The sequence below is a fragment of the Durio zibethinus genome, chromosome 19 (genome assembly GCF_047325235.1).
Source record: "Durio zibethinus cultivar Kanyao isolate XHJ-2024 chromosome 19, ASM4732523v1, whole genome shotgun sequence".
In the NCBI taxonomy this organism is placed as follows: domain Eukaryota; kingdom Viridiplantae; phylum Streptophyta; class Magnoliopsida; order Malvales; family Malvaceae; genus Durio; species Durio zibethinus.
This window is the reverse complement of record NC_143180.1, coordinates 4,249,754-4,277,692: the sequence shown is the minus strand read 5'-3', so window position 1 is coordinate 4,277,692 and position 27,939 is coordinate 4,249,754. Positions and strand designations below refer to the sequence as shown.

At 32.7% G+C, this 27,939-nt stretch overlaps 1 protein-coding gene across 1 annotated transcript; it reads left to right on the top strand.

The window, feature by feature from the left end:
• The first annotated feature begins 2,129 nt into the window (after positions 1–2,129).
• On the top strand, positions 2,130–8,044 carry LOC149513364 (ribonuclease MC-like). Its single transcript, XM_089748647.1, has 4 exons — positions 2,130–2,189; positions 6,903–6,914; positions 7,219–7,395; positions 7,492–8,044. Exons 1-4 carry the CDS (start codon positions 2,130–2,132, stop codon positions 7,930–7,932), a joined length of 690 nt encoding a protein of 229 aa, XP_089604773.1. The 3' UTR covers positions 7,933–8,044.
• Positions 8,045–27,939: the final 19,895 nt, after the last annotated feature.

Below are 27,939 nucleotides of genomic sequence, written 5' to 3'. Positions count from 1 at the left end.
ATTACATTTTTTGAGCCTATTATGTCTATTTTTTTATGACCCTTCACCTTGGCCTACGTTACAACCTTGAAAAGTCCATTTGGATCAAGTGTGAATACTCAACTTGAATGGTCATATGTTAAGCAAAGGTATGCTCATGATGAAGCAATGGAATCATGCTATAGAAGATATCAACAATGGATGAAAAATGAGCAAAAAGAAAAAAAGATGATGAAAAAAAGAAAAGAAAAAAAAAAAAGAAAGAAAAAAGAAAGAAATGAGAAAAAAAAAAAGATTCAAATTAAAAACCTGAAAGGGTGATCTTGGTAAAAAAAAAAAAAGATCCAGGCAAATGGCTCACATGAATGGAAGATCAAAGACATCTGAAGATCCCTCAAAGACTGGGGCAAAGTTCGCCAAGCTCAAGTTGACTTCAACAGTAAATGAAATGAGTTTTTGGAATGAGTTTTTGAAAAAGAATCCTAGATTAATGTTGAGAATTGTCTGAATATTCATCATTTGGACATACCATTCATCCCGATGACATTTCTTTTCCCATTTGTTCTGTACCAAAATAGATCTTCGTTGATTATATTTACCATAGTTCACCTTCTGTCCTCTTATTGTTACACCCTTAGAATGAATTGAGAAAATGCTTGATTGCATTATATTTGTCAAAATTTGAAATGATAATGAATGAATGAATATGTGCTTAAAAGAATCTTACATTCATTTGAAAAGAAATCTAAGATGATGGTGGTAACAAAATGAAGAAATGGTAGAAACCTAAAAGAGATGATCTGAAAAGGTATATGATATAATGGGGCAAATCTTGAAAAGTGATGAATTGATCGATATGACTTGCAAGTTATGATTGAATGATGAAGACAATCAGTAGACAGAGTTTGTTTTGGAATGGTTAATGCTGAGACATCTATGAGTAATGACCTAGTGATGGTGGATGTAACTTGTTTCGAAATTTGCTGAGAAATTCATTGAATGATGGTCAAGTGATGATCGATTGATGAAGCTTATTCCAAAGTATTGAGAAACTGAACAAGGTAAAATGTGAGTGAAAAAGACAATTGAGAGCTACACTGGTTTGATCTTAGAAGAGCAGTGTAATTAGATCTCTGAAGAATCAAAGGGCTTGATGCCTAAGAAAAGAGCTTGAGAAACTTGAGTACCATACATTGAACAGGAATTAATTGGCCAACATTTGCATAGCATGCATTGAAATTCATATGCATTTGCATAGCATACACTACTTTCAGGAAAGTATAGTGTATAAATTCAAGAAGCAGGGGTGTTCCAACATCCCACATAGAGAAGACAGATATGAAGATATTTTGCAAAATTGAAAAAGAAAAAGCTTGTCAGGTAAGTTCTTGATCCTTGAAATAGGATGTCTTCTGGTATCAGGGTTGATTTATAAGACCTTTGGGGCATAATCTCCTGAAATTCCTTCAAATACAACTTTCAACTCCTTTGGACATGATTGTCAAGGAGCAATTTACTTTCAAAGTCGTGGTGCCTCTGTTTAGAGGAGCAATAATTTACTTTTTCAAAGTCGTGGTACCTCTGTTTAGAGGAGCAATTTACTTTTCAAAGTTTCGTTGCCTCTGTTTAGACGAGCAATTTACATTCCCAAAGTCATGGTGCCTCTGTTTAGAGGAGCAATTTACTTTTCTCAAAGTCGTGGTGCCTCTGGTTGGAGGAGCAATTTACTTTTCAAAGTTCCGTTGCCTCTGTTTAGAGGAGCAATTTATGTTTCTCAAAGTCGTTGAGCCTCAGTTTAGAGGAGCTTTGGTCCAAAAAAAATAAACAAAAAAACAAAAAAAAAACAAAAAAAATAAAAAACAAAAAATGACAATGTTGAGTTGAGTCTTGATTGGGTGTCTACGTCTTTGCGCAATTTCTGTTTCACAGAAAATGTGCAAAGAGGGGCAGCTGTAGACACCCAATTAGGTCCAGGCCCAGATCAATTGGGCCTGACCCAAATGGGTAAGGCCCAATTCAATTTTTATCCTGTATTATTTTTTTCTTTTCTTTTGTATTTTATGTATTTTATTATTTATTATTATTATTATGTATTAATATATGTATATCTTTATTTATTTATTTATTTTCATTATTTAGATTAGATTTATATGTATTTTATTTATATAGTTATATATTTATTATTATATTTATTATTATTATTATTTTTTGTTTTGTAATATATTTTTGGGTTTATCTTATTTTATTTTTTATTATTTTTTTAAATTATCTGTTAATTTTATCTGATTTTTTCTTGATTATCTGATTAGTATTATTATTTTTTGTTTTCTTTTTTGATGGCTGTGATTGAAAGTTGAAGAATCCCATTGTGAATGGGAATTCAATCAGAAGAGTCTAGATTGGATTAAAAGATTGAATTCTCGTCCAAGGAGGAATTGGGATTAATCAGGAACTCCTGATCAATCCCTATAAAAAAAGGGACCTCCTGGAACAGATGCAAGAGACAGAGAACAAACAATGAGCAAAGCTACTGATTTGAGAGAAAAGGAGGTGTATAGGAAGCTGAGAAAAGGTTTTGGAGTGTTCGGGGAGTTAGCAGAAATTTTTTGAGAATTTTTGGCGATTTTTTTTCTGTGAATTTTTGGAAAATTCCAGATTCCGATGAATTTTCCTGCGAAGTTTGAATTTTTCGACAAAAATTCTGGCCAACCTTGAAGTTTCTGGTGACTTGCCCAGTTTTCGACGAAGAATTTCAGAAATCGGTGACTTCCAGCAAACTTTCGGTGAACTTTCGACAAAAAAACTCAGATTCTGACGGTAAAACCCAGAATCCGGTGAATCTTCAACCGGAGTTCTTCGGCTTTTTAGAGAGAAGGGAAAGGAAAAAGAAAGAAGAGAGAGAGAGGAGAGGAGCGTTCTGTCGAAAAACAGAAGGAAGTGCCTTTTATACCCTCTGAAAACAACGTCGTTTTGGCCTTAAGTAACCCAGAGGATCCGCGCGTTTTGTCGAGATCCGACCTGACCCGAGCATCGACCCGCTTCCTGACCCGCGCGTGTCTGCCCCCTCCAAGCCGAGCCGAGCCGAGCCGAGCTCCAAAGCCGCTTCTCCCAGCCGTTTTTTTCTTCCTTGAGCCGAGCCAAGCCGAGCCGCGATTCGAGCCGCTCCAGGTTTTATTTTTTTTAATTTTTTTTTTATTTTCATTTCTTTGTTTATTTTTTTTTATTTTTTTTATTTATTAGATTAGGTTTATTTAATATTCTTTTTATCTTTATTTTATTTTTATTTTTGTTTTACTTTTCTTTATTTTTTTTATTTTTTTAAATTTTTTTATTATTCTATTTTCTTTAAATGAAAATCAAAATTTTCAAAAAAAAATATTTTTAGGGAAAAGTTGAAAGTATCAATTTTTCTTAAAAATAAATTTCAAAAAAAGAGTTTTTGAGGAAAAGTTGAAAGTATCAATTTTCCTTGGAAATCAAGGTTTCAAAAAAATATATTTTTGAGGAAAAGTTGAAAGTATCAATTTTCCTTAAAAATAAATTTTCAAAAAAATATTTTTGGGGAAAAGTTGAAAGTATCAATTTTCCTTGAAAATCAAAATTTCCGAAAAATATTTTTTGGGAAAAGTTGAAAGTATTAATTTTCCTTAGAAATAAATTTTCAAAAAGGAATTTTTGAGGAAAAGTTGAAAGTATCAATTTTCCTTAAAAATAAATTTCCAAAAAATATTTTTGGGGAAAAGTTGAAAGTATCAATTTTCCCTACACAAGAACAATCATCCTCTCCTTCCTTTCTATTTTGATTTTTATTTTGGTTTTTCTTTAACTAATCCGACGACGGAGCTTCTGCAAGTGAAACAGTAGTTCTTTTTGCATACTCTTGAGGTGAGAGAATTTTCTCAATTTTTTGCTAAAAGTATTAGAGTCAATTGAGAATAATTTCCAGCAATTAACTACTTGGTAAAATTTTAAGGCTTTTTGGATAACACAAATTTAAGCTGGTACCATCTTTTGATGGGCGTTGTGAGGGTGCTATAACCTTCCTCACACGTAACCGAACTCTTGAACTCTGTTATGGTTAATAGACCTGAACCGATTCTTTTAGGGACCCTTAAACTTAGGTGTTCCCTAAAAGGACAGATTCTTTAGGTGGCCAATCACACCTAGATAAAAAAAAGATTGGTGGCGACTCCCTTAAGTCAATGTCTAGCGATAGATCCCCGGATCTAGACGTTATGACAAACACAATAGCTAAAAATTAAAAAACAAATAAATAACGTAAACAATTAAGAAAAATCGTAAAATTCGTATAATTTGACATAAAATGAGTAAAAGGTGTCATAACACAAACTGCGAAATAGGTATAACAATTCTAAACATGATGGAATGTAAGAATAATTGTAAGAAGATATAATTACAATGTAAATAAGTAACATAAAATTTTAATTAATTATTTTTTTTGTAAATATATAAGAAAAATAGATAAATTTTAAAAAACAAATAAGTAACTTGAATAAGTGAGAATAAGTGTAAAATTCATATCATTTGTCATAAAATGGGTAAGAAGTGTCATAACACATTAAAAAAAATTATGACAATTCTAAACTTATTGTAATATAAGAATAATTGTACAAAAATATTAATATAACGTAAATAAATAAGTTGGTGACATAAAAGTTTAATTAATTACTGTTCTATTAACGATATAAAAAATTTTAACAAATAATAATAAAAATTTTTGTAACTTAAACATGCTAGAGAAAACATAAATTCCATATCATTGGTGTAAAATGTTTAAAAAGTCTCTTAACATAATAAGAAAAAAAATATGATAATTTTAAATGTAATAGAAGGGAAAAACAACTGTTAGAAAATATTGTTATTATATAAATAATTAAGTCAATAACATAAAATGTTAATTAATTATTATTTTTATAAATACATAAAAATATGAGTAATAATAAAAATTTATTAAAATAAACTAGTGAGAGGAACAATAAAATTTCTCTCATATTTGAATGCTATCATTATATCATTTTTGGTCTTAAAAATTTGTTAACGTAAATATTTGTAAAGTAATTTTATTTTTTAAGTAGTAAAAATATTTGTGTAATAGTAAAAAAAATGTCACATCTTAATCGAGTGGCATTTGAAATATATTGATTTTTTTTTTATAAAAGGACATTGAAATTTGCAATCAAAATACCTATAAAAAATCATATAAATTAAATGGTACAACGGTAGCTTTATTTTTTTTTTTTTTGTATTATGTTAATAAATTTCTAAGATATAAAAAATCATACAAATAAAATTGGAAAATATATAAAATAAATAAACAAAAAAATAATTTTAAGATTAAAAAGGCAACATAAAATAATTGATATTTTAAAAATAAAAAAAAAAATTATTAAGATGAATACTGAAATTTATGTTAATTATTGTTGTAATATTGTTATTTGTTCCATTGCCAAAGGGTTTAAGCTCTAGCCTTCCTTGCCATCTATCTACATCTTCCTTTGTTTCGATTTATACAACATTTTCAATTTTCTCAAATTGTTTAAGGACATGTTTATGCACGGTTAGGAAAAAAGCATGTTCTGACTTACAAGCCTTTACTTTTGAAACTACATTTGGCTCTTCAGCTATTTCGTTGAAAGAGGGTGTATTTTTGTCTCAAATTTTCATGTGCTTGGGCTATAGAACCTCTTGGATCATGGGTGGTACGCACAGATTTTTGTAAGGAAAAACTTTTTTCTGACGTTTCGGTGCTGGTAGATTGTTCTGAATAGAAGCATTAACAAATTCGATCATCGGTGCTATTTGTCCATGCAGAGGGATAAATTTTAGTGTTCCAGTGCTGAAAGTTCTAAATTGCAAAATAATCTATCCTTTTATTTGTACCTTATCGCTTTTATACAATTTTTTTTATTATTTTCGTGTCATATTTAAAATGATGATATCTAGAAATTTAATGAAGGATGAAAGTATTAAGTTATATCACGAATCCATGTACATCACAATAACAATATAACAGCACGGTAGCAAAAATGAGAATGCAAAACCAGAATACTTGCCACTAGGTGTGAAAGGTTTTCAAGCTTTCCAGAAATGACATCTCTTGCAGCTGCATTCTTTTTCTTTTCATAGCATGAGAAACTTCAGAGCCAGCTTCTGGTGGTGAGTATACACTGAAGAAGGTATTAAGCTACTCATTGATTGAAAAGATAACTCCGTTTTGCTTGACCAAGTCGTGTATTGTATGATCCACCACCAATAATAAAGAGAAAACTGTCCTGAGATAGAGCTATATAAATATATATATATATATATAATATTTTTTAGCTCAAAACCATCCATTCGTGATTTCAAAAGACTGGTTTCTGGAATATAGCACACTGAAACAAAAAGCAACAAAAATATATATATAATTAATTAATTAAATTTTTAAAAATAAAAAAATAGTATTAAGATACTTGAAAAGGGGAAAATTATATATATTTGCATCATTTGAGTTTTAGCACTACATATTATATATATATTTTACAGTGAACAATTAAATCTATAATTTCTATTGAAGCCAGGCTTGATAGATTTGATAAGTAATTTCAAGAGAATCTCAGTCAATATATATGCAGGCCAATTCCAATGCTCATTTCCATTCCAACTCTGATTCTTTATATCTCAATCTGCTAACAAATCCCAAACTTAAAATTGACAGAAAACAGATTGTGAAGCTTATTAATTCGCTATCAAAAAAGCTATAAAAACCAAGTTATTACAATCAATTTTATCAAAATTCAATTAGATTAAGACAGATAACCATTCCAACTCAGTTCCTTGTAAATGAAAGTAATACAAGATAATGAAATATTCCCAAAATGTAAAAGATGTCTGTGGATTTTTTTTTCCAAATTATAAGAAAGATACTTAATTCCGTGACATTGAATGAAAAAAGAAAAATCAAAAAGAAGAAAAGCAGATATTAATTGAGGTTAAGGCACAATTTTGCAAACAAAAACAACCCAACCTTTGCTTGCCTCGTCTGGATTTCACGAAGAAAACAGTGTGCTTGTGACCCCAACACTAAAACCAAAAAACTATAAATACATTAGCCTGATATAGTTTCATCACAACTTGAAATAACTTGAAAAGAAAACAAAAATCAAAAGAGAAATGAATGTTTTCAAGCTTTTCTTCCTCCTTCCCCTCCTAGCTCTTTGCTCTGTTGCTCTTGCACAGAGCAACTACGACCACCACTGGCTGGTTCAAACCTGGCCAAATGGGTACTGTTCTGGTAATCCTTGTGGCTTGACCGTGCTTCCACAGAGATTAGTGATTCATGGCCTTTGGCCAGCTAATAGTTCTGGATTGACTCCTACTTTGTGCCCAAATATAGTCGCTAATCCAAAACCTTTGGTATGCGATTTGTTTCGATTTTCATTTTATTCTAACCTTAATTATTTGGATGTATTTGCAATTGTGGTTATTAACATACAAAATGTCATTTTGTAGTTCCAATATTTTCCCCCGCAATTACAGAATGACATGAGCAGACTTTGGCCTTCCATTGGTAAGTGGGCTAACAATGAGATATTTTGGGTGCATGAGTGGCAGCAACACGGTTCTTGCCAAGCCAAGCCGCCACAGCCTTATTATTCCACTGCCATTCAATTGATGAAGAGTACTGTAGACCTTGATTTGGCTATCAAAGCTGCAATTCCAGTGGGAGGTTTTGCTCCTAGAGGTGATATCATCAATGCGGTCAGAGGAAAAGTAGGAAATGTTACTCCACTCCTTCGATGTGTGAAGAAACCGAATGGTAATTATCTATTGTCAGAGATCACAGTTTGCGTCGACAAACAAGGAATCAAGGTGATATCATGCAACGTCGGAAAGGAGAATGTTCGTGACAATTGTGGGACAACAATCAAATTTCCAGCCCGAGTGGAATGAATGCTGATTTACATGTGTAATTTGCCACTTCTATTGCAGTAATCAATTTATAATTATCTGTGCTATGTTTTTAAGTTTAATTTTATATGAATAAGATCTTTATTGATTTGCTTTAAAACGATTGGTTTACACACAAACAGCAACAATCAAATTTGGCATACAAGTATGAGCATGTACGGTGGTCTCCACCAGCACCACCGCCTGTCTATTTTTACAAGATAAATTTTATTTTAATTGATGCTAATTAAGAACAAAAAAAAAATGGAAAACCCTTGTAAGCAAAATACAACAGTTTTAAAAATTTTTATATATACTTGATTACAAAAAGCTATTATATATTATATAAGTTACCATGCATTCACGCCTATAATTATAAGTTGTACATGTACTTGGTTTAAGTCCAACGAAAAAAATGCATGGCTACTGATATATGCATAACAGTTGAGGCTTTAGGGGCATGCATGTGACAAAAGCTTTGGAAGTTGCTGCACATATAAGGGATTAATTTGTAGAGTTGATTTTGAGTGGTTTTAGCCAAGATAATTTTTCTGCTCCTATTGCTCCTCCAATTATGAATATATATATATATATATATACACACATATATATTTAGTTTGTAAAGTATTGAATCACAATAGCCAAAGAAATGGTATAATGATTTATCGATTGCTAACCAAGTATAGCTTCTCTTTTTAATTCTAATTAGAATGATGATTTTTAATGGGGTGGAGAAACGCCCATTTCATTATTACCTAATTAAATCTACTGCTAATAATTTATTTTGAATTATAAAAGTATATATAAGAGAAGGGTTCCTTGCATCATATGATTTATGGATGTCCATAGCTTATTACCTAATATAGATTAGCATTGTGATTTAAAACTATATATATATATAGATAAAATCTTTATTGACTTTATATGGATATTTGATGTTGTCAAGCTTTGTGCTCAAGAACTTTATATATAAATATATATGTCAAGGCCTATAGCTCGTGTTACTTGTATAAAATATAAAACTAGTTCAATGGAAAAAATAGCGTAGCAAAAAGTTTATTACAATTCTAACGCAATTAAACAACAATAAAACTATAGTAAATCAAATTTAGATTATTTTTTACTATCAAATAATCTTTTTTTTTACTCAAAATGTTCAGCCACGTAACAAAATATATTATATGGAAGAATCTTGATTTAATTAAAATTTTCACCCACTTATACTCAAATTAACTTAATTTTAATGGATTTTTTAGTATTGAAAATGATACATAATTATCACATTTCATTATTGAAATTAAAAGGCTAACAATGAAATGAATATGCATCAGAATGGTTAAACTTTAATTTCTTTTAGGAATGTGCAAGGCTTTTCGGAATAGTCAGATTACTAAACATAGTTAATTATAATAAATCTTTAATTTCTTTCTTTTCCAAACTACAATATATTACTGTTGAAAACCTAAGCTTCATGCAGGAACATTTCCTTCACTTAATTATTCGTACGCAACTAGTGCACTAAGTAAAATTATATAATCATTAAGTTAGGCTAGTAAAATTGAGATAAAAACTGCTGCCAAACAGTGAAAATGTGTAAAATCATATCATGTCTGGCATACAAAAAATTATAACAGTAAGCTTAAGTTGAGATAAAATCATCAAAGAAAACTAGTTTTTTAACCATTCTTCAGTTCCACCATAAAAATAAAACTAGTTTAATGAAAATATCATTTTGATAATAATAAAAATAAATAGATTTAAATGGATTTGTATCTTTCCTAATAAAATTTATTGAATTCGAAACTAATAAATGAACATCTAATTATTATAATAGGTAAATGATACAAAAAAATTATAGATTTCTCAATTTTAAGTATCTTGTAGATAAATTGATGCAATATGCTTGTTGGATTAGTCCAAAAATGACATGTGATCCTTAGACCAATGTTTCATTTAACCCGATTATAATCTTTTGGTTTTATTGTTGGGGTTCTAAGCACACTGTTTTCTTCTTCGTGAAATCCAAACATGGCTGAGAAAGATTGGATTGTTTTTGTTTGTAAAATTGTGGCTTAACCTCAATCAATATCTGTTTTTCCTCTTCTTAATTTTTCTTTTTTCCTTCGATCTCACTGAATTAAGTAGTTTTCTTATCAATTTGGAAAGAAAAGTCCACTAACATCTTTTACTTTTTGGGAATATTTAATTACCCTTGTATTTCTTTCATTTGTAAGGAACAGAGTTGCATTAGCTGTCAGTCTTAATCTAATTAACCTTTGACAAAAATGATTGTAATCGCTTGATTTTTATTGCTATTCCGATCGTCAATTAATGAACTTGACAATCTGTTTTCTGTCAATTTTCAATTTGGGATTTGATAGCAGATTGAGCTATGGAGAAAGAATCAAAATTGGAATAGTGATGAGCAATATTGGGAATTGGTCTGCAGATATCTTGATTCAGATTCCCTTGAAATTGCCAGTCAAATCTGTAGACACCCAATTGGGTCCGGGCCCAGATCAATTGGGCCTGGCCCAAATGGGTAAGGCCCATTTCAATCCTGTATATTTTTTTCTTTTGTATTTTATGTATTCTATTATTATTATTATTATGTATATCTTTATTCATTTATTTATTTTTATTCAGATTAGATTTATATGTATATTATTTATATAGTTATATATTTATTATTATTATTATTATTATTATTTTTGTAAGATATTTTTGGATTTATCTTATTTTATTATTATTTTTTTTAAATTATCTGTTCTGATTTTTTCCTGATTATCAGATATTTTTTTTACTATAATATCTTTTTATTTATCTGTTCTAATTATCTATTATTTTTTATATTTATTTGATTTTTTTTTTTTTTTGGAAGGTTGAGATTGAAGCTGAAGAATCCTACTGGGAGTGGGGATTCAATCTAAAGAGTCCAAATGGATTCAAAGACTGAATCCCCGTCCAAGGAGGAATTGGGATTGATCAGAAACTCCTGATCAACCCCTATATAAAGGACCCTTTGGAACAGTTCAAGAACAGACAGAAAACAGTCAGCTAGAGCTACTGATTTGAGAAGCAAAGGCGTAGGGAAGAGTATAGAAGGCTAGGAAAAGGTTTAGGAGAGTTCCAGAAATTATCAGAAATTTTTTTGGGGATTTTTCGAAATTTTTTTTTTCTGGGAGTTTCTGGAAAATTCCAGTTTCCGGTTGAATTTTCCGGCCAAACTTGAAGTTTCCGGCTAAAATTCCGGCCAACATTGAAGTTTCCGGTGAACTGCCCAGTTTCCGGCGAAGAATCCCAGAAACCGGCAAAGAATCCCAGAAACCGGTGAATTTCCGGCCAACTTCCGGCGAAAAAACCCAGATTCCGGCGAAAATTTCCAGAATCCGGTGAATCTTCCACCGGAGTTCTTCGGTTTTTTAGAGAGAAGGGAGAGAAAAGGGAAGGAAGAGAGAGAGGGGAGAGGAGCGTTCTGCCGAAAAACGGAGGAAGGTGCCCTTTTATACCCTCCCAAAACGACGTCGTTTTGGCTTTAAGTTAATCAGAGGATCCGCGCGTTTTGCCGAACCCGACCCGACCCGAGCGTCGACCCGATTCTGACCCGCGCGTGCCCAGCCCCCCTCCGAGCCGAGCCGAGCCGAGCCGTTCTTCCCGAGCCGCTTCTCCGAGCCGTTTTCTCTTCCTTGAGCCGAGCCGAGCCGAGCCGCAACCCGAGCCGCTCCAGGTTTTTTTTTTTTTTTTTTTTTTTTTTTTTTTGAATTTTTTTTTATTTGACTTTGATTTTGATCTTGATTTTTTTTTTCTTTTTTCTTTAATTAATCCGACGACGGAGCCTCTACAAGTGAAACAGTAGTTTTTCTTGCATACTCTTGAGGTGAGGGAATTTTCTCAATTTTCTGCTAAAAGTATTAGAGTCAATTGAGAATAATTTCCAATAATTAATTGGATGATTTTGTATTTTTTTTAATAAATCCGACGACGGAGCCTCTGCAAGTGAAACAGTAGTTTTTCTTGCATACTCTTGAGGTGAGGGAATTTTCTCAATTTTCTGCTAAAAGTATTAGAGTTAATTGAGAATAATTTCCAATAATTAATTGGATGATTTTGTTTTTTCTTTAATAAATCCGACGACGGAGCCCCTGCAAGTGAAACAGTAGTTTTTCTTGCATACTCCTGAGGTGAGGGAATTTTCTCAATTTTCTGCTAAAAGTATTAGAGTCAATTGAGAATAATTTCCAACAACTAATTACTTGGTAAAATTTTAAGGCTTTTGGATAACACAAATTTAAGCTGGTACCATCTTTTGATGGGCGTTGTGAGGGTGCTACAACCTTCCTCACACGTAACCGAACTCCCGAACTTTGTTCTGGTTAGCAGACCTGAACCTATTCTTTTAGGGACCCTCAAGCTTAGGTGTTCCCTGAAAGGACAGATTTCTTTAGGTGGCCAATCGCACCTAGATAAAAAAGATTGGTGGCGACTCCCTAAAGTCAATGTCTAGCGATAGATCCCCGGATCTAGACGTTATGACAGCTTGGCGACTCCACTGGGGATTTTGAGAGTCAGGCCAGCAAATAATTTGTGTTATCCAAAAGCCTAATAAAATTGAACCTTGTTGTATATATGTGTAATTTTTATTTTTTTTTTAGTCATGTTTATTTACCTTGTTAATTATGTCATTCATATGCATGTGCATAACATGAGCTCTATACCCGAGCTCCATCCCTCTAGGAGGGAGTAAAGTACCTATTGCTTTCGTGAGGTCTAATACCTCCGCAGTGGCTAGCGAAATACTCCCACTCAAATTGAACCTTTTCCGCTCGTAGCCTGTAATGGGTGAGAATTAGGGTGCCTTACTAGTCTGTGATGGACAAGGATGTAAGGAACAATTTGAGGGCCTTTAGACTCTGACTTTAAAACCGCATGTAGTGAACCTTAAGAGTGCTTACACCTAGGATAGAGCCCTTTCTACCCAATGATAGATATACCCTGAAATTAGGACACAAAAAAGGTGTTTATCTAATCATTTTGATTGCTTAACTTTGTGTATTATTTTTTGTAATGTTATGCATCAGCATTACTTTCATTTCATTCATGAAACTAACTATGTTGTTTGTCTAATTTTATGCATCTACATTACTTGCATGGTCATGTTTTAACACAATCATTTGTATCCATTTCATATTAGATTTCATTCAGGAAAATGTACATTTTATTCATGCATCAAAGCATCATACATAAAGCATAACATTTCTAATCATGAGTATGGTACTCAAGGTCCGAGGATAGCTCCATCTAGCGAGAACCCTGCTCATCCATACAACACAAGATCCAGAGCAAGACAAATGGAGGAGGAAAATTCTCATAGATTTGAAAAGCTAGAGAAAGCCCAGGAAAAGATTGAAAGTGAACTAAGCAAGATTCTGGAAGCTCTAAATAACATGAATAAGGGGAAAGGAGTTGAAGGAAGTACAAGCCAGCAAGAAGTGGCTGACCCTTTGTACCCTCCAGGTTTTGGCCCATCTCAGGTCCAGCCTGCTCAAGAGGTCCCGCCATATCCTGGAATACCATCAGCTTTCAACCCAGGGCAGTATAATAGCTATATAAATCCTGTCTTCACTGAAAAAGTAGCAGAACCAATTCCTGACCTAGATGCCTTAAAGGAGAAGGAAAAAGAAAAGATGAAAGTGGAAGCTGAGGAGAGTTCCAAGATTAGCATGCTAGAGCAGAGGCTACGGGCTGTGGAAGGATTTAGCTTTTATGGGTCAGTAGATGCTGCTGGGCTCTGCCTAGTCCCTGATGTGGTTATTCCCTATAAGTTCAAAGTACCAAAATTTGAAAAATATGACGGTACCAAGTGCCCCAAAACCCACATCACCATGTATTGCAGGAAGATGGCAGCTCATGCTCATGATGAAAAACTTCTGATGCATGTTTTCCAGGACAGTCTTACTAGCTCTGCCGCCAGATGGTATGTTCAGTTGGATAGGACTCGTATTCGCTCTTGGAGTGATATGGCACACGACTTCATCAGTCAATATCGACACATTATCGATTTGGCTCCTGATCGTTTGTCTTTGCAGAACCTGGAGAAAAAGGCAAACGAGTCTTTTAAAGAATATGCCCAGAGATGGAGAGATATAGCTTCACAGGTGCAACCTCCACTGACAGAAAAAGAGACCACAGTGCTGTTTGTTAGCACTTTGAAACCTCCCTATTATGAAAAGATGATAGGAAATGCAACAAAGAATTTTGCTGACATGGTGATCTCTGGAGAAATTATTGAAAGTGCCATAAAAAATGGCAAGTTGAAAGGAGGAGAAACCAAGAAGACATCAGAAAAGAAAGAAGCTGAAGCTCAAGCTGTGAGCTTTGATAGACAACAATTCAGGGGTTATCAACCCTATCCATCCCAAGGCTACTCTCCATACTATCCCGCTGTGAATAATGCCTCATCCTACCCATACCAGTTAGCTTCACAACCATCTCATTCATCCACTTACCGCCTTAACATTCAAGCTCCTGTAAGAACTCAAGTTCGCCCTACTAACCCAGCAAGTGGCTCGCGAGAACAACGGACTGCTCGAGAAAAACCTGTATTTGATCCAATCCCTATGACTTATACAGAGTTATATCGAAAGCTTTATAATAGCCACTTGATTGCCCCCAGCCATGTGGAACCTCTTAAACCACCCTACCCAAAGTGGTATGATCCTACAGCCCACTGCGACTATCACTATGGAATTACTGGCCATTCTACTGAAAATTGCACTGCTTTAAAGTATAAGGTGCAACGGTTGATCAATGATGGAATGGTAAGTTTTGATCAAGGAAAAGCAACAACATTCAATGTTAACACCCTAAGTGAAAGTCAAGAACAGAAAGGATCTGGAGAGTCACAATGAATTGAGGGGCAAGACGTCAATGGGGATTTCTTCACCTGATCATATAGGGGGCTAATTTTTAATGGAGATAAGGCGGGTTGAAAGTTTTTTTGTCACTTTAAGATTTCTTTTCAAGTAATGTTGGATTTCTTTTTGCAATATGACTTTACTTGTTATCATTTTAATAAAGGCAAGTCAATGCATTTCATTACATTTTTCTCTTTCATTTGACCATTATTCCATACCCTGCTACCCTTCATAACTTCACATTCCCATTCTTAAATTTCAGATGATGAATATTTAGACAATGATAACAATAATTCTGGGATTTAATTTTGAGAACTCATCCACATTAATATGAGAAGATGATTTGAACAGAAGTAAGCTATTACTGGAGGAGAAACAGATATGTCTTGAAGATGTGTAATCTTTTATACAGATTCATGAGCTTTGTTCAATAGATGATGTTCAAGAAAGGTATTCACAATTGAGATGAAAAATGGCCACCTTTCTTTTACCATTGGAAAAACCATTTATTGCTACCCCTTTGAGCCAATCATGATTTTTTTTCTTGAAGAACCCCAACCAAGGATCACCCTCTACACTGGAGGGTAATTTTTGAAAAAAAAAAAAAAAAAAAAAAAACACCACAAAAGGTCTCAAAAATGAAAAAAAAAAAGAAAAAACAAATGCCACACATGACTTGGGGCAAAGTAATGAGAATCCTTTGTGTGATGAAAGAAAAAAGTAGTGAAATGATGTGGGGGCAAAATGCCAAGCTGCATCAAATGATCCTTTGGTTTTGAACCTTTTTAATACATGTTTTAAGCCTATTAGATCCATTTCTTTTATGACCCTTCCCCTTGGCCTACGTTACAACCTTGAAAAGTCCATTTGGATCAAGTGTGAATACTCAACTTGAATGATCATATGTTGAGCGAATGTATGCTCATGATGAAGCAATGAAATCATGCTACATTGCTCTAAAGTTGGATGTATGAAAGATATCAACAATGGATGAAAAATGAGAAAAAAAGAAGATGATGAAAAAAAAGAAAAAAATAGAAAAAAAAGGAAAAAATGAGAAAATGAAAAAAAGAGATTCAAATTGAAAACCTGAAAGGGTGATCTTGGTAGAAAAAAAGATCCAGGGCAAATGGCTCACATGAATGAAAGGTCAAAGACATCTGAAGATCCCTCAAAGACTGGGGCAAAGTTCGACAAGCTCAAGATGACTTCAACTGTAAATGGAATGAGTTTTTGAAAAAGAATCCTAGATTAATGTTGAGAATTGTCTGAATATTCATCATTTGGACATACCATCCATCTCAATGACATCCAATTTATTTCCTTTCCCATTTGTTTTGTACCAAAACAGATCTTCATTGATTATCTTTACCATAATTCACCTTGCGTTCTCTCATTGTTTCACCCCTAGAATGAATTGAGAAAATGCTTGATTGCATGGTATTTGTCAAGAATTGAAATGATAATGAATGAATGAATATGCGCTTAAAAGAGTCTTGCATTCATTTGAAAAGAAATCTAAGATGATGAAGAAATGGTAGAAACCTAAAAGAGATGATTTAGAAGGATGTATGATGTGACCAAATAGAGAATATGATGGGGCAAATCTTGAAAAACGATACAACCAAGTGATGAGTACAAGGATGAATTGGTCGAATGGTGGGAACAATCAGTGGACAGAATTTGTTTTGGAATGATTGATGCTGAGACAAGGACCCAGTGATGGTGGATGAAATTTGTTTTGAAATTTGCTAGTGCTGAGAAATTCATGGATGATGGTCAAGGGATGATCGATTGATGAAGCTTATTCCGGAGTATTGAGAAACTGAACAAGGAAGAATGTGAGTGGAAAAGACAATTGAGAGCTACACTGGTTCAATCTTAGAAGAGCAGTGCAATTGGATCCTGAAAAATCAAAGGGCTTGACACCCAAGAAATAAAAAAAGAGCTTGAGAAACTTGAGTACCATACATTGAACATGAATTAATTGGTCAACATTTGCATAGCATGCATTGAAATTCATATGCATTTGCACAGCATACACTACTTTCAGGAGAATATAGTGTATAAATTCAAGAAGCAGGGGTGTTCCAACATCCCACATGGAGGAGACAGATATGAAAAGACTTTGCAAGTTTGAGAAGAAACTTGTCAGGTAAGTTCCTAATCCTTGAAATAGGATGTCTTTTGGTATCAGGGTTGATTTATAAGACCTTTGGGCATAATCTCCTGAAATCCCTTCAAACACAGCTTTCAACTCCTTTGGACATGATTGTCAAGGAGCCTATTAATTTCCAAAGTTCCGTTGCCTCTGTTTAGAGGAGCAATTTATCTTTTCAAAGTCGTGGTGCCTCTGTTGAGAGGAGCAATTTACTTTTCAAAGTCGTGGTACCTCTGTTGAGAGGAGCAATTTACTTTTCAAAGTCGTGGTGCCTCTGTTTAGAGGAGCAATTTACTTTTCAAAGTCGTGGTGCCTCTGTTGAGAGGAGCAATTTACTTTTCAAAGTCGTGGTGCCTCTGTTGAGAGGAGCAATTTATTTTTTCAAAGTCGTGGTGCCTCTGTTGAGAGGAGCAATTTACTTTCCAAAGTCGTGGTGCCTCTGTTGAGAGGAGCAATTTAATTTCCAAAGTTCCGTTGCCTCTGTTTAGAGGAGCAATTTACTTTTCAAAGTCGTGGTGCCTCTGTTGAGAGGAGCAATTTAATTTCCAAATTCCGTTGCCTCTGTTTAGAGGAGCAATTTATTTTTCCAAAGTCGTGGTGCCTCTGTTGAGAGGAGCAATTTATTTTTCCAAAGTCATGGTACCTCTGTTGAGAGGAGCAATTTACTTTTCAAAGTCGTGGTGCCTCTGTTGAAGATGAGCAATTTACTTTTCAAAGTCGTGGTGCCTCTGTTGAGAGGAGCAATTTACTTTTCAAAGTCGTGGTACCTCTGTTGAGAGGAGCAATTTACTTTCAAAAGTCGTTGAGTCTCTGTTTAGAGGAGCTTCGGCAAAAAAAAAAAAAAAAACAAAAAAAAACAAAAAAAAAATCAAAAAAATCAAAAAAAAATCAAAAAAATAAAAAACAAAAATAAAAAAAAATCAAAAAAATAAAAATGTTGAGTTGAGTCTTGATTGGGTGTCTACGTCTTTGCGCAATTTCTGTTTCACAGAAAATGTGCAAAGAGGGGCAGCTGTAGACACCCAATTGGGTCCGGGCCCAGATCAATTGGGCCTGGCCCAAATGGGTAAGGCCCATTTCAATCCTGTATATTTTTTTCTTTTGTATTTTATGTATTCTATTATTATTATTATTATGTATATCTTTATTCATTTATTTATTTTTATTCAGATTAGATTTATATGTATATTATTTATATAGTTATATATTTATTATTATTATTATTATTATTATTTTTGTAAGATATTTTTGGATTTATCTTATTTTATTATTATTTTTTTTAAATTATCTGTTCTGATTTTTTCCTGATTATCAGATTTTTTTTTACTATAATATCTTTTTATTTATCTGTTCTAATTATCTATTATTTTTTATATTTATTTGATTTTTTTTTTTTTTGGAAGGTTGAGATTGAAGCTGAAGAATCCTACTGGGAGTGGGGATTCAATCTAAAGAGTCCAATTGGATTCAAAGACTGAATCCCCGTCCAATGAGGAATTGGGATTGATCAGAAACTCCTGATCAACCCCTATATAAAGGACCCTTTGGAACAGTTCAAGAACAGACAGAAAACAGTCAGCTAGAGCTACTGATTTGAGAAGCAAAGGCGTAGGGAAGAGTATAGAAGGCTAGGAAAAGGTTTAGGAGAGTTCCAGAAATTATCAGAAATTTTTTTGGGGATTTTTCGAAATTTTTTTTTTCTGGGAGTTTCTGGAAAATTCCAGTTTCCGGTTGAATTTTCCGGCCAACCTTGAAGTTTCCGGCTAAAATTCTGGCCAACATTGAAGTTTCCGGTGAACTGCCCAGTTTCCGGCGAAGAATCCCAGAAACCGGCAAAGAATCCCAGAAACCGGTGAATTTCCGGCCAACTTCCGGCGAAAAAACCCAGATTCCGGCGAAAATTTCCAGAATCCGGTGAATCTTCCACCGGAGTTCTTCGGTTTTTTAGAGAGAAGGGAGAGAAAAGGGAAGGAAGAGAGAGAGGGGAGAGGAGCGTTCTGCCGAAAAACGGAGGAAGGTGCCCTTTTATACCCTCCCAAAACGACGTCGTTTTGGCTTTAAGTTAATCAGAGGATCCGCGCGTTTTGCCGAACCCGACCCGACCCGAGCGTCGACCCGATTCTGACCCGCGCGTGCCCAGCCCCCCTCCGAGCCGAGCCGAGCCGAGCCGTTCTTCCCGAGCCGCTTCTCCGAGCCGTTTTCTCTTCCTTGAGCCGAGCCGAGCCGAGCCGCAACCCGAGCCGCTCCAGGTTTTTTTTTTTTTTTTTTTTTTTTTTTTTGAATTTTTTTTTATTTGACTTTGATTTTGATCTTGATTTTTTTTTTCTTTTTTCTTTAATTAATCCGACGACGGAGCCTCTACAAGTGAAACAGTAGTTTTTCTTGCATACTCTTGAGGTGAGGGAATTTTCTCAATTTTCTGCTAAAAGTATTAGAGTCAATTGAGAATAATTTCCAATAATTAATTGGATGATTTTGTATTTTTTTTAATAAATCCGACGACGGAGCCTCTGCAAGTGAAACAGTAGTTTTTCTTGCATACTCTTGAGGTGAGGGAATTTTCTCAATTTTCTGCTAAAAGTATTAGAGTTAATTGAGAATAATTTCCAATAATTAATTGGATGATTTTGTTTTTTCTTTAATAAATCCGACGACGGAGCCCCTGCAAGTGAAACAGTAGTTTTTCTTGCATACTCCTGAGGTGAGGGAATTTTCTCAATTTTCTGCTAAAAGTATTAGAGTCAATTGAGAATAATTTCCAACAACTAATTACTTGGTAAAATTTTAAGGCTTTTGGATAACACAAATTTAAGCTGGTACCATCTTTTGATGGGCGTTGTGAGGGTGCTACAACCTTCCTCACACGTAACCGAACTCCCGAACTTTGTTCTGGTTAGCAGACCTGAACCTATTCTTTTAGGGACCCTCAAGCTTAGGTGTTCCCTGAAAGGACAGATTTCTTTAGGTGGCCAATCGCACCTAGATAAAAAAGATTGGTGGCGACTCCCTAAAGTCAATGTCTAGCGATAGATCCCCGGATCTAGACGTTATGACAAAATCTATCATTCGTACGTGTGTGGGAAAAACTTGTTAAACAGAAATTTAGATTTAAATGTTCAATGGAAAATATATATATATAACATACAGAACTAAAACTCAAATGATGCAAAAAAAAAAAATTTATAAATTTCTCATTTTCAAGTAACTTATAGATTTACGGCTAGTTTAATATTGTTTTTATTGTTGAAAAATTAGGATTAGAAAACATGTATTTAAAAAGTGCGACAAAAATGTGATTAAAAATTTAAATATTAATATTATTGTTAAAAGTTATTATAAGTAATTAAAATATTTTAAAAGATAAACATAAAATAAATAATATTTAAAATATAAGATAATATAATGAATTTCATCCTGAAAACCTTTCCACTCAAAATTTTTTTATTATTTAACATTATGTTCGGATAAAAACAAATTTTAATTTAAAAATTACTTTCAACTATAATATTAAAAAAAATCTTAATTAATGTAATATACTTACCGAATTAGTCCCCATGCGCTTCGATGAATTCGATATAAAATGTCTATTGATTTTAATTTCCTTATCCTTCTTCTTTTGATTCAATATTTTTACTATCATTTTTATTATGAGAATTATTATGAAATTTCAATGTATTCCATTCATAATTACAATGATTGGTAAAGAAAATTATAATCACATCTACGTATGTTTTGCATATACATATTTTTTTACTTTAGATCAAAGTTTTAATTTATAATTAATTTAAATAAAAATAATATTTTTAATTTCAACCATTTTGATTTAAGAATAAAAAATATAAAACTTACAACCATTTTGATTTAAGAATAAAAAATATAAAACTTACACATTAAAAATAAATTATTCAATTAAAATATTTAATATAAAATTCAACTATATATTATGAATTAAGATTTTGAAGTTGTAAATAAATCACGAATCAAAATTATATTTTAACCCTTGAAATTAAATTTGTAAAATTAAAGCTCTTTTTTAACTAGAAACGACAGATTCATACTTATTTTTTAAGTAGACAATAGGTGTAATAATCATTTTAAATCAAATGCTTCGAATATTTACAATAATTTAATTTCTTTCAATCTTTTTATCTTTTATAATTAACTTTTTTCTTATTACATAAAGTAAGAAAATATGTTATCAAGGATTCAAGGTAAAATAGAATTGTTGAAACTAATCTTATATAATAATCTTAACAAAACCCGAGCTTTTGGTAATTACCTTAACACTAATATATATTTTTTTAATTTAATTAATTCTGTATATATTTGTTGTTTTTTATTTCAATGTACTATATTATGAGAATTATTACGAAAGTTTCATGTATTCCATTCATAATTACAATGATTGGTAAAGAAAATTATAATTACATCTGTGTATGTTTTATATATATATATTTTTACTTTATATCAAAATTTAATTTATAAATAATTTAAATAAAAATAATATTTTTAATTTCAACCATTTTGATTTAAGCCTAAAAAAATGTAAAACTTACACAAATATATGTCAATCTCTCTTCAAATTTCTATAGAGATCAATTTTTAATTAAAAATAAATGTATTCAATTAAAATATTTAATATAAAATTCAACTATATATTATGAATTAAGATTTTGAGGTTGTAATTAAATCACGAATCAAAATTAAGTTTTAACTCTTGAAATTAAATTTGCAAAATTAAAGCTCTTTTTTAACTAGAAAAACGATAGATTCATACTTATTTTTTAAGTAGAAAATACATGTAATCATCATTTTTAAATCAAATGCTTCGAGCATTTACACTAATATAATTTCTTTCAAATTTTTTTATCTTTTATTATTAACTTTTTTCGTATTGCATAAACTAAGAAAATATACTGTCAAGGATTCAAGGCAAAATAGTATTGTTGAAACTAATCTTATATAATAATCTTAACAAAACCACAGCTTTTGGTAAGTACCTTAATACTAATTTTTTAAAAAATTTAATTAATTAATTATGTAAAATGAGTATAATATGGTGTTAAACTAAAAAAAGTATCGTAATACACTAAAAAAAGTTATTACAATTTTAAACATAATTAAATGTAAGAACAATTATAAAATTATATTATTTTAACATAAATAATTAAGTTACCAACATAAAATTTTAATTAATTATTTTTTAAACATATAAGAAAATAACTAAAAATTAAAAAACGTATTGGTAATATAAACAAATGAGAAGAAACGTATAGTGTAAAATAGGTATGAATTGTTGTAATTCACTAAAAAATGGTATGGCAATTATAAACATAATGGAAAGTAAGAACAACCATAATAATATATTATTATAACATGAATAATTATATTGAAGGTTGGCCGGAATTTTCATCGAAAAATTCAAACTTCGCTGGAAAATTCACCGAAATTTGAAATTTTCCAGAAATTCCCAAAAAAAATCGCCAAAAATTCTCAAAAAATTTTTGCTAACTCCCCGAACACTCCTAAACCTTTTCTCAGCTTCCTATACGCCTCATTTTCTCTCAAATCAGTAGCTTTGCTCACTGTTTGTTCTGTGTGTCCAGCATCTGTTCTAGGAGGTCCCTTTTATAGGGGTTGATCAGGAGTTCCTGATCAATCCCAATTCCTCCTTGGATGGGAATTCAATCTTTGAATCCAATCTGGACTCTTCTGATTGAATTTCCATTCCCAGTAGGATTCTTCAACCTTCAATCTCAGCCCTCCAAAATAAAAATCAAATAAAAAAAAAATAGATAATTAGAAAAGATAAATAAAAAAAATATTATAGGATAAAAAAATAATAATAATAATATATAATTAGATAAATAAAAATACAAAAATAAATAAAATAAAAATATAAAAATATATATATTAGTAATAATAAATAAATAATAAATACATAGGATAAAATATAAAATAAAATAAAAATAAAAACAAAAATGACAAAGATAAAATTGGACCTACCCATTTGGACCAGGCCCAATTGATCCGGGCCTGGACCAAATTGGGTGTCTACAGCTGCCCCTCTTTGCACATTTTCTGTGAAACAGAAATTGCGCAAAGACACCCAATCAAGACTCAACTTAACATTTTCATTTTTTTTTTGTTTTTCTTTTGTGTTTTTTTTTTTTACCAAAGCTCATTTAAACAGAGGCTCAACGACTTTGAGAAACATAAATAAAGCTCCTTTAAATAGAGGTAACTTTTTTTTTTTTTGCTTTTTTTGCTCTTTTTTTTTTTAAATGATCAAAGCTCCTCTAAGCAGAGGTTCAATGACTTTGAGAAACATAAACGAAGCTCCTCTAAATAGAGGCAACTTTTTTTTTGTTCTTTTTTTGTTTTTTTTTTTGTTTTTTTTTATTTTTTTTTCAAAACTCCTCTAAACAGAGGCTCAAGGACTTTGAAAAGTAAATTGCTCCTCTAAATAGAGGCACCACGACTTTGAGAAAGTAAATTGCTCCTCTAAACAGAAGCACCATGACTTTGAAAAATAAATTGCTCTTCTAAACAGAGGCACCACGACTTTGGGAAAGTAAATTGCTCCTCTAAACAGAGGCACCACGACTTTGGAAAAGTAAATTGCTCCTCTAACAATCATGTCCAAAGGAGTTGAAAATTGCGTTTGAAGGAATTTCAGGAGATTATGCCCAAAGGTATTCTAAATCAATCCTGATACCAAAAGACATCCTATTTCAAGGATTAGGAACTTACCTGACAAGTTTTTTCTTTTTCAATTTTGCAAAATATCTTCATATCTGTCTTCTCTATGTGGGATGTTGGAACACCCCTGCATCTTGAATTTATACACTATACTTTCCTGAAAGTAGTGTATGCTATGCAAATGAATTTCAATGCATGCTATGCAAATGTTGGCCAATTAATTCTTGTTTAATGTATGGTACTCAAGTTTCTCAAGCTCTTTTTCTTTCTTGGGTGTCAAACCCTTTGATTCATCAAGGATCTAATTACACTGCTCTTCTAAGATCAAACCAGTGTAGCTCTCAATTATCTTTTCCACTCACATTTTACCTTGTTCAGTTTCTCAATACTTTGGAATAAGCTTCATCAATCGATCATCACTTGACCATCATTCAATGAATTTCTCAGCAAATTTCAAAACAAGTTTCATCCACCATCACTGGGTCATTACTCATAGATGTCTCAGCATTAACCATTCCAAAACAAACTCTGTCTACTGATTGTCTTCATCATTCAATCATAATTTGCAAGTCATATCGACCAATTCATCCTTGTACTCATTACTTGGTTATATCACTTTTCAAGATTTGCTCCATTATATTCTTCATTTGATCACATCATATATCCTTCACAACCATCTCTTTTAGGTTTCTACCATTTTGTTACCACCATCATCTTAGATTTCTTTTCAAATGAATGCAAGACTCTTTTAAGCACATATTCATTCACTCAATATCATTTTAAATCTTGACAAATACAATGCAATCAAGCATTTTCTCAATTCATTCTAGGGGTATAAACCATAAGAGGACAGAAGGTGAACTATGGTAAAGATAATCAATGAAGATCTATTTTGGTACAAAACAAATGGGAGAGGAAATGTCATTGGGATGAATGGTATGTCCAAATGATGAATATTCAGACAAGTTTCAACATTAATCTAGGATTTTTTTTCAAAAACTCATTCCATTTACTGTTGAAGTCAACTTGAGCTTGGCGAACTTTGCCCCAGTCTTTGAGGGATCTTCAGATGTCTTTGATCTTTCATTCATGTGAGCCATTTGCCCTGGATCTTTTTTTTTTTTTTTACCAAGACCACCCTTTCAGGTTTTCAATTTGAATATCTTTTTTTCATTTTTTTTCTTTTTTCTTTCTTTTTTTTTCAGCATCTTTTTTCTTTTTCTCATTTTTCATCCATTGTTGATATCTTTCATACATCAAACTTTAGAGCCCGATTCCATTGCTTCCTCATGAGCATACCTTCGCTCAACATATGATCATTCAAGTTGAGTATTCACACTTGATCCAAATGGATTTTTCAAGGTTGTAATGTAGGCCAAAGTGAAGGGTCATAAAAAAAATGGATATAATAGGCTCAAAATATGTATTAAAAAGGTTCAAAACCAAATGATCATTTGATATAACTTGGCATTTTGCCCCACATCATTTCACTACTTTTTCTTTCCTCACACAAAAGATTCTCATTACTTTGCCCCAAATCATGTGTGGCATTTATTTTTCTTTTATTTTTCTTTCTCTTTTCATCTTTGAAACCTTTTGTGGTGTTTTTTTTTTTTTTCAAAAATTACCCTCCAGTTTAGAGGGTGATCCTTGGTTAGGGTTCCTCTGAAAAAGAAATCATTATAGGCTCAAAGGGGTAGCAATAAATGGTTTTTTGAATGGTAAAAGAAATATGGCCATTTTTCATCTCAATTGTGAATACCTTTCTTGAACATCATCTATTGAACAAAGCTCATGAACCTGTATAAAAGATTGTACATCTTCAAGACATATCTATTTCACCTCCGGTAACAGCTTACTTTTTGCTCAAATCATCTCCTCATATTAATGTGGATGAGTTCTCAAAATTAAATCCCAGAATTATTGTTATCATTGTCTAAATATTCATCATCTGAAATTTAAGAATAGGAGTATAAAGTTAGGAAAGGTAACAGAGCATGGAGTAATGGTCAAGTGAAAGAGAAAAATGTAATGAAATGCATTAACTTGCCTTTATTAAGATGATAACAAGTGAAGTCATATTGTAAAAAAGAGATCTAACATTACTTGAAAAGAAATCTTAAAATGACAAAAAAAACCTTCAACCAGCCTTATCTCCATTAAAAATTAGCCCTCTATATGATCAGGTGAAAAATCTCCATTAACATCCTGTCCCTCAGTTCATTATGACTCTCTAGATCCTTTATGTTCTTGACTTTCACTCAGTATGCTAACATTAGGTGTTGTTGCTTTTTCCTGATCAAAACTTACCATTCCATCATTGATCAATCGTTGCACCTTATGCTTTAAAGCAGTGCAATTTTCAGTAGAATGGCCAGTTATTCCATAATGGTAGTCGCAGCGGGCTGTAGGATCATACCACTTTGGATAGGGTGGTTTAAGCGATTCCACATGGCTGGGGGCAATCAAATGGCTATTATAGAGTTCTCGATATAACTCTGTATAAGTCATAGGGATTGGATCAAATACAAGTTTTTCTCGAGTAGTCCGTTGTTCTCGTGAACCATTTGCTGGGTTAATAGGGCGAATTTGGGTTCTTACAGGAGCTTGAATGTTAAAGCTATATGTAAGATCTTGAGGGCTAAAATAAGGTGGTTGTAGAGCTAGCTGGTATGGGTAGGATGAGGCATTATTCATAGCAGGATAGTATGAAGAGTAACCTTGGGATGGATAGGGTTGATAACCCCTGAATTGTTGTTTATCAAAGCTCACAGCTTGAGCTTCAGCTTCTTTTTTTTCTAATGCCTTCTTGGTTTCTCCTCCTTTCAACTTACCATTTTTTATGGCACTTTCAATAATTTCTCCAGAGATCACCATGTCGGTAAAATTCTTTGTTGCATTCCCTATCATCTTTTCATAATAGGAAGACTTCAAAGTGCTGACAAATAACACTGTAGTTTTTTTCTCAGTCAAAGGAGGTTGTACTTGAGAAGCAACATCCTTCCACCTCTGGGCATACTCTTTAAAAGACTCGTTTGCCTTTTTCTCTAGATTCTGTAAAGACAAATGATCAGGGGCCAAATCGATAATGTGTCGATACTGACTGATGAAGTCATGAGCCATATCGCTTCAAGAGCGAATGTGGGTCCTATCCAACTGAACATACCACCTGACAGCAGAGCCAGTAAGTCTATCTTAAAAAATATGCATCAAGAGTTTTTCATCATGAGCATGAGCTGCCATCTTCCTGCAATACATGGTGATGTGGGTTTTAGGGCACTTTGTACCATCATATTTTTTAAATTTTGGTACTTTGAACTTATAGGGAATAACCACATCAGGGACTAGGCAGAGTCTAGCAGCATCTACTGACCCATAAAAGCTAAATCCTTCCACAGCCCGTAGCCTTTGCTCTAGCATACTAATCTTAAAACTTTCCTGAACTTCCACTCTTATCTTTTCTTTCTCTTTCTCTTTTAAATCATCTAGATCAAAAATTGGTTCTGCTGCCTTTTCAGTGAAGACAGGATTTATATAGCTATTATACTGCCTCAGATTGAAAGCTGATGGCATTCCAAGATATGTTGGATATGCGAAGTGTTGTGACGGGACCTCTTGGGTAGACTGAGCCTGAGGTGGGCCAAAACCTGGAGGGTACAAAGGGTCAGCCACTTCTTGTAATGGGGGAACTTGTTGGCTTGTATTTTTTGCAACTCCTTTTCCTTTATTCATATTATTAAGAGCCTCCAGAATCTTGCTTAGCTCACTTTCAATCTTCTCTTGTGTTTTTTCTATCTTTTCAAATCTATGGGAACTTTCCTCCTCCATTTGCCTTGCTTTGGATCTTGTATTGTATCAATGGGCAGGATTTTTGCTAGATGGAGCTATCTTGGAACCTTGAGTACCATACTTATGATTAGAAATGTTATGCTATGCTTTATGTATGGCGCTCAAATGAAATGCACATTTTTCTGAATGAAATCTGGTATGAAATGGGTGCAAATGATTGTGTTAAAACATTGTCATGAAAATAATGCAGATGCATAAAATCAGACAAACAATACAGTTACTTTCATGGATGAAATGAAAATGATGCTGATGCATAACATTACATATGATAATGAAAATGATGCATAAAGTCAGACAATCAAAATAATTAGATAAACACCTTTTTTTGTGTCCTAATTTCAGGGTATATCTATCATTGGGTAGGAAAGGCTCTATCCTAGGCTT

Bases quoted from the DNA above. Each gene is read 5' to 3' on its own strand.
- LOC149513364 (XM_089748647.1), top strand. From the start codon at position 2,130: ATGTATTTTATTTATATAGTTATATATTTATTATTATATTTATTATTA. The intron at 7,396-7,491 runs GTATGCGATTTG...GTCATTTTGTAG, and splicing joins TCGCTAATCCAAAACCTTTG to TTCCAATATTTTCCCCCGCA.